The sequence below is a fragment of the Oreochromis niloticus genome, linkage group LG22, assembly GCF_001858045.2.
Source record: "Oreochromis niloticus isolate F11D_XX linkage group LG22, O_niloticus_UMD_NMBU, whole genome shotgun sequence".
NCBI lineage: Eukaryota > Metazoa > Chordata > Actinopteri > Cichliformes > Cichlidae > Oreochromis > Oreochromis niloticus.
In genome coordinates this window covers 33,373,449-33,381,535 of record NC_031985.2, presented here as the reverse complement: position 1 = coordinate 33,381,535, position 8,087 = coordinate 33,373,449, and the positions used below count along the sequence as shown (strand labels likewise).

Genomic DNA, 8,087 nt, shown 5'->3' with positions numbered 1-8,087 from the left:
AAGCTTCACTTAAAGACTGAAGTTCTGGCCACTCAAATTTACCTGAAGAGCTTGTTCATTACTACATATATGTTTTATAACATCATACAAGGGTTTCTAAAAAATGTAAATCAAGAGCTGTAACACTCGGGATAATAATCAGCTTTTTTTTTTCCAAAACACGATTTTTATTTGACTGTTTTTTACTGTCATTAAAGAAGAAATGAGCATTTTTGATGCTTTTCATATGAAAAAAGGAGATCTTATGTAACAAATGTTAAATATGAGTATTTTTTTTTTTTTTTAAAGAAATATATTTGAAAAAAAGTTGAAACAAGGATAAGGGGCACTGTTCATAAAAAGCATGCAGATTTCCATCATCATGCTTCTTTGGGCTGCTCCTTCGTCACAGCTGGTAGCTCTGCGTGTTTGATTTGAGTTTTCCGCTGATACCCTTCAGGACAAACCAAAAATGGGATTTGTGCGTACATGCCAGCTGACAACATACCAACCAGCATATGTGTATTTTTAAAACACGAGACATGATATCTAACCTTTACAAAATCTCTCTTGTTGTCCGAGTTTTGTAATGAAGCCAAGTACAAATGACGGTGGAACAGCCACACCCCTGAAACTCTGACCTAATATCATCTCCGGTGCTGCGTCCTTGGTTTGCATCATATAGGAAAGGAGAAGCAAACTGTAAGTTACAGTGGAGGATGGAGGTGTGTCATAATTAACCCTCACACAATAGTTTTCTGTACCAAAAGAAACACAATCACCACCCAACATACAAGTGAGATACAGTAATGAAACACTTCCCCCTAAAAACATGAAACTTGTGATTTGATTTTTTCTTTTTCCATTCAATGGAGCAGCACAGATCACTTCACACATCACTGCAGTTTCAGCGTTGTTTGCTCGTTTTCGTGGTTGGACATGTTTTTGTGTTTTTTTATGACATAATTTGATTTGGTCTATTTGCTCAGAATGGAAAAACAACAGGGAAAAGTTAAGTACAGAGACGGAGAGCTGCATGGCGTGTGTCACAACCCTGATGCTCCTGGCTTTTGTGTCGTCCCTTTTAGAAATGATCCTCTCTGACGTGAACCGTGCTGATAGCATCCTGTCTGTCCTCATTTTCCACGTGTGAGGACACGGGTTTATTATGGTACTGACTTCACTGCAGTGAAATTAATATAATATTTGATTTTATAACCATTGTGTTACGCTTTTGAGAAAATGATAAAGATGATAAAAAGCTCACACCAAATGAAATAATCCTGAAACATAACATTTATTTGTCCTTGACACATTTTTCCTCTACTGCTGAATTACCTTCTTTATTTTCCTCCCCTATCTGCTCCATCTGTCCCCACACCTCCAGCTGTGCCGACACATGCACACCTGTTTCTGCGTTACAGAGGTGGAGCTTCCTCCAGATTTCATCTTCCTGTCAGCAAACCTGGAAATAAGCATGTAGTCACTTGCCTGCAAGCAACCTGTGTCACAGTTACTTATAGCACGAGCTGAAAGATTTTTTTCCACCCATTCAGTGGAAGTGTTGCTCCAGTTCCAGTGAGTTGTTTATGCCTTGTGTTAGCACGTTGTGTGGATTTACCTTTGCTCTCCTTTTCTGCTAACTACCTGTGGAGATGTCTGTGGAGGAACCTGGACTTGGACTAGCTCTCTGGGAAAAAAGCCACACAAACACTATCGATACATTTCCAATCTGAACTTTGTTATAAGACTGCTCAACTTTGATCTCAGCATCCTGTGTCTGAGTCCAGATCCTGGTACAAACAGGAGTTTGCAGTGTTTCTGCAATAGATGAAGACCTGGCAGTCTGTCTCAGGTATTATATTAATGTAGTTGTTGGATTGTACAACATAAAAAAAACATTGTCTCATAATTTTTTACACCTTAGTTAGGGGCATTTCTAGCTTGTTTGTTTTCAAATAGGTAAGCTTAAGTGGCCCAAGAGTCACTTGAGTGGGGATAGGGACGGGCAGGTGAGTGTGGAGCATGAAAAATATCAAAAGATTCAGGAAAATTTGGAATTATAGAGCAAACCAGACCAGCTGGAAATGGCTGAACATTTATAAAGTATGGAAGTTTAATTTGGAATGTAAAGCTTCTGAGAGGTGACTGTTTTAGCAAACTGGTGCAATATTAAATTACATGGATTGAATGATAACCTCATTTCTTCCCAAACATGGCTCCTGTACGGCAAAGATAAGATCCGACTTTGTGGTAATGAAGCTAACAAAATGCTGTGCGGTTACTATCATGTTTTTTGTTTGTTTTTTTAAATGTACTGACTGGCAAAAACATCATGCACTCGACTGAACGACTCTATCTGTAGGGTCTCATTCCAAGTCGTAATCGTAATCCCTCTCTCCCTCCGAGCAGTCCAGTCTCATCACATAGTCTACACGCCCGGTACATCTTTCTAAACATGAAGGACAGAATCCATTCTATAGGTCATAAGAGGGAAAAATGCCCGAGTGTCTCTGCATTACGTGCTTTTACAGTTCACCGCGTGGGCGGCCAGGATGCGGTCAAGTTTGAGGTGTGTGTGTCAGTGGACCTACAGTGTACGCACGGTGGTGTGTGCGTGGGCTGCAGACAGCTGATGTGGCAGGCGTCTGTGTATCGAGGGTCAGCGTTTGCTGCACGCAGAGGTATCGACGCTGTGCGGCGGTACGGTGTGCCATGTGCTCGCTTTCCTGACAGCTTCCTGACATATCCTTTCAGGCGCAAACCAACCGCTGCCTACATCTGTATCTACACCCAACACCCCACACCCTCATACTCTTTGTTTTTATATATGTTCACACAAAGTGTCCGAATGAAACACACACCTGCTTGTCGCGTCTTAATCTCACTCTCAGTTGAGATTAAGACAGAACAACTGTTCATCGTAATCTCAGCCGAATTCTCACGTAGGCTACTTCTTACATTACTCCTAAAAAAATCCACCCTGTGCACCGTCCCCCCACAGCTCACTCCTGCTTTGTCCTGCTGTCGTTTGGATGCTATTTATTATTCTCAGTCTGACGCGTAAAACACTCAAATGTTCACTTTTGGTTGAATTCCAGTGCATCTGTAGACACTGTGGAAAACAGTCTCCGTGTCTCCGGCCGAGCAGGAATGACAAAGGGAAACGTGGATTACTCAGACCTTCCTTACATGTTTTTCCTGCTGCTGTTGTGACTGTGGAGGACCACGCAGGAATGTGAACATGTATTCTAGGATCAGAGTTGGAGGGGGTGGGGGGTGCAGGTGGAGCCTAAGTGAGGCGAGTGGAGGAGTGGCCACGGGGTATAAGTAGATGTTGGCTGGGGCTGGGAGCATAAAGCACCTGTTGTTGCTCTCCAGCCTCTAAACACAGGACCTGTGCACACACATCTGGGTCTGCAATTTTACTCACACTCAATGAGGATGATGGCTTCTTTCACATGCAAGATACTGACTTTGTTCATCATCTGGGTGGCTCTGCAAGAAGGTGAGAAACTGTTTCTTCAGTTTTCTTTTAAAATATTCATGGCAAGTTTTGTAGATCTAATGGCAAAGTACAGTAAATGAATGATTTTTCCCTCACAACAGCTCTTCACTCACTATATTAACAGTTTATTCTAGAATTGAGGGATATGTAAATGACATGTTAGGAGTTAAGTTTTGAGGTTGATTAAAATAAGAAAAAGAGTCTTTGACCCTCTTTGAGTTAGTCACCAGAGAAAGTGTAAATACAGTGCTGTATTTGCTGTTTTCAATCAACCACAGCAGACTTTCCTTTAATAAGCAACCACTCCTTTGACTCAAGTGTAATAGCTTCCTAACCACGGCACTTCTAGAGAACCTGTGGGATTGTTTGACTTTGAAATGATGTATAATAATGATAAACATGCCCTTATAACAATCGCCACTGCATTTTTTTACCTTGTTGGAGTGTGTTTTGTCTATATTTACATGTGATAATCACTAACCACAATGGAAGATTTGGTTGGAGGATTTTTTAAAACATTGGAGTAAAAAACCATATTTGTGTTTTGCTAGGTTGTGGATTTCCCTTATCAGAGCAGCCCGCTCAGACTCCACATCCGCACCATATCAGGACCAAGCGCTGCTCCTGTAACAACTGGGACGATACAGAATGCATCTACTTCTGCCACCTTGATATCATCTGGGTAAACACACCAAGGTGAGGCTGCAGAATACTTCAGTGAGCTACAGTTGTTAGCATTATAAACCCCAACCCCAACCCAAGGGGAATAACTCAGGTGTGATTTTTAACCTAATCCAAGACGCCTTCATTAAATGATATCATTTTTCATTTACAGTAAACTCCTTCCTTACGGCCTGGGTAGTCCCCTGTCTCGCCGTCGCCGGTCAACAGACCGTTGTGAATGCCTCAGTGCAGCCGATAAAACCTGCCACGGTTTCTGCCATAAAAGGTGAAAACTCCTTCCTTTCTAGATTTTCTTCCTCCTTCTACCTACACCTGAAGCAAAGCGGGCATTTCCCCTCATGTACCCTCATTTGCCTGCTAGATTGTATCAAAGTAGCTTATGTGTCTCCTTTCAGTCTGTGTCAGATCTTTGTGATGAGCCTGAAAATATGTTGATGGGGAGGGTGAGTCACAGAGAAATGATAGTGGCAGTGCAATATGAGGGTAGCAGTCATACCAATAAGAAAGGCCCGCATACCTGCTGAAGGCCTTGAAAGAAATCACAAAGGTTTATTAGCAGGGCTGCTATTTTTGGAAAGTTTACATTTCTGCTTTTGTGCAAGGGAATGATTGACACGTCCTTTGAGTTGTTTTGGCCATGTAAGCGCCAGTATGAATTCGTCACCTCTGCTAGATGTTATCCGCAGAGGTATTTTGTAAGCCGCACCCTGCATTCTTAAGGCATCTGAAATATATTGGTTTTAAATCCCAGGGAAGCGCAAGGATAATCCTGAACTAACTGTGCTTCAAATACTATATAACTTCCCAGTTTGTAAAGTTCCAATTTCCTTCCTTGTTTTGATGTCGATTGTCTATCTTTCCACAGCTCAGAGGATCTCAGGACTCATGTCGCAGAGCCCTTGGTTGAATCTGGAAGCATGAAAAGCAACAAATTACTGGCGTCTTTTAGGTAAATGAAGACTTAATTCAAGGATCAAGTTGTAAAGTTGGGTTTCTCCATTTCTGAGATACATGAAACATCTCTAACCTGGTTTCTTTGGTTTGTCCCACAGAGCTATTATCAAGACTAACACAGCAAAGGCTAAAGAAGTTTCATCTGTTCTGGAGTCAGCAAATTAAAGAGTAGAACAGGGAGGTAGAGCACTGAAGGAAAAGCAGGAACTGGTCAGCCTGCAAGGACTACAAACTCCTGCCTTCAATTCAAGCACACAGCTTTCAAAATGTGTCAGGGAAAGGTGGAAGAATGGAAAGCAAAACGGACGGTGGACCAAGCATTTGATCAACAGTGCAGCAAAGACTGGCAGCTCCCCAAGACAGTCCTGCAGCAAGAACTGGAGCTGCTGGGTGGAGGTGGAAAGTCATTGCACATAGAACAGAAGACAGTGACGTGAAGAAAGCTTACGATGACCAACTTTTGACCAGGAATTTGATTGTGAATGTCTGTATGAACAATTTGAAATCTACAGCTCGCCTACAGAAGAACATGGGATAGTTATTCCACAGTCATATCAGCTCCGTGTTTAGTTTTTTAGATGGCACTGATTTGTTTTTTTGTGTAGTTCTTTGATTTGGTTCAATATTCCTCTGTATCAGAGCTGGAATCTGCTGTCCTGCTTAGGGCATAGCTTTTTTTAAATGATTAGGTAGTACTTGAAAATGGCAGCTTCTTCATTTTCAGCGCACATTGCCGCCGTGAAATGAAGGTCATATCTTTGGGATTTATCTAAGAAACAATTAGCTTTATACGAGGTCCATTGCTCCTCTGCACACACATATGCAGTACGCATTGTGTTTGCATAACAGCAGCAGCACAGCAGATCTATTGTCTTGGCTCAAGTGTTTACTGCATAGGTCCTATTTAATCTTTTGATTGAAGATAAGCCAGGAGATTTCAATGATGTGCAGCTTGCCAAAAAAAAAAAAAAAAAAAAAAAAATACAACCATTGTTTTTCTCCTGTGACAAATGTTCACCCAACTCCTCTGCAATTAGCAAGCAAGAAACTACAACTCTTAAGTCAATGCACTTGCAAACATTGCACTACCACCTCTGGCCTCTATTCTTTTCTGTGCAATAAAGCCATTCACTCTATCTGCTCGGTCTGAATCCACAGGAAGTGGCCAACGCGTGGAGACTCAGAAAACATTATCCTCAAATATCTTAATGCTGTTCACGGTGAAAAGTTGACCAGCTTTAGGTTTACTGAAAATGATAGCAATAATTCTAAATAGAAAACTTTATTTATTTTCTAATTTATTCAAGGATGTATTTATATTTCTATGATATGCTGAATTTTGTATGAGAAAATAAAACTGCATCAAAGTATTTTTTATTAAGACTCTTGTTTCATTTTTATGACTTTCCTGATTAACTTTCAACTATAAATAACCCGTTTCAAACTAAAACCCACTTGTCTGTAGAGTGTGGCCGCTCTCTCTCCCTCTCTCTCTTACACAAGCATGAAAACATTGCGATGTATAAAATATCCTCATAAGTTCATGTTTGGTTCATGATCAGTTTTGCTTTTAGCTGCTCTGGGAAGAAAAATGGTCATGAACCAGTTCCATGAACATTAAGTGGGTACTCACTGTTCTGTTTACTTAAAATAATCCCACTGTTTATGTCAGTTTAGTCACATAAAGTTGATGTACAGGGCTTTGGTTGTTCAAAATCTGATGACTGAAGACTCAAACAAAAGGATGAGATAGTTGTTTAGGTTTTCCAGAGATTGAATGTTTTTTTAAGGCCTAATGTTGTCATGGACTCCTGCAGACAGAGTGCAGTGTGTAAATGTGCTGATTGAAGACCTGCAAACTTAACCAGTTACACCATATAGGCAAAAGTACTGAGTCACCTACACATTGCACCAAAAGGAGCTGCTCGGCCATGGAAACCCATACGATGAAGCTCCCCGTGCACAGCTTTTGTGCTGATGTGAATGAAAGAAGAGATTTGGACTGTACCACGTAAAGTAGATGGTGAAAAATGTAGGAGGGAAGACATATCTCAAACTGTCTTCTTGTATCCTGTTAAAGTACCACAACTGAATTCAGAAAGTTCTTTTCAACGACTAATTCTTTCATAAATGTTTTTAAAAGCAGACTATATGGCTGCCTGATTTTGTACCCGTGGCAGTGGGACTGAAAACAGCCATTGCCACTGGTGTAGAACTTCCACATAAGAGTTTTCCCCCCAATACATTTGTCCACCTATTCTAGTAAATTCAGATATAACAATATAAGGCTGATGATTAAGTCCTATCATCTATGGTGTTGATGGAAAATATAAACAAATTTCATATATTTTCAAGAGCTGCTTAACAGCTTCCCCCTTCTCACCTGAACGAGAGGGTGACCCACATGCCAAACGCATGTCCTTCCCCCAACTCTCTCCCTGTTTTACTGTCCACTCCTTTCACTGTTCTGTCAAATAAAAAGTTTGAAAATGCCCACAGCTTCACCCAAGGAACAGAAGTTTCCAGCACAACGTCATCTACTCCCAAGGAGAGGAGAAAACTACAGCAACACTAGTGGCAAAATGGAAACTGGTTTGGTTGAAAAACAGAAGATGCAGAAGATAATCAGTGAGGTGCAGAGATGCTCGCAGGTTGCAGCACCTTTGAAAAAAGCATGACAAGCTGCTTTCAGTCTCCTGGCTTCAGGTGTCAATCTTCTGACCCAATTCCCAGGAGTAAAGCAAGACACTATTCCTTTCATTCGGTGCTAAACTCTTTGACAGGAAAGGAGAATATTTTTACCACACAGTTTGCAACTTGTCATTCTAGTTGTGGTGTTTCCTGTATACTGGTTATAAACTGGTTATATTTTTGGTTGCTACCCTGAAAGCTAATGGTGATCAAAACCAGATCCACTTCCAGCCATTAGGTAACAAACTATAAATGGACTTGTACTGCTTAG

The 8,087-nt window shown here is 41.0% G+C and overlaps 1 protein-coding gene across 1 annotated transcript; it reads left to right on the top strand.

Annotated features, from left to right (window-relative positions):
* Positions 1-3,315: 3,315 nt before the first annotated feature.
* edn2 (endothelin 2) lies at positions 3,316-6,495 on the top strand. Its single transcript, XM_005450709.4, has 5 exons — positions 3,316-3,487; positions 4,039-4,183; positions 4,323-4,436; positions 5,037-5,120; positions 5,224-6,495. The coding sequence occupies exons 1-5, from the start codon at positions 3,418-3,420 to the stop codon at positions 5,288-5,290; spliced, it is 480 nt and encodes a 159-aa protein (XP_005450766.1). The 5' UTR covers positions 3,316-3,417; the 3' UTR covers positions 5,291-6,495.
* The last annotated feature ends 1,592 nt before the right edge of the window (positions 6,496-8,087 follow it).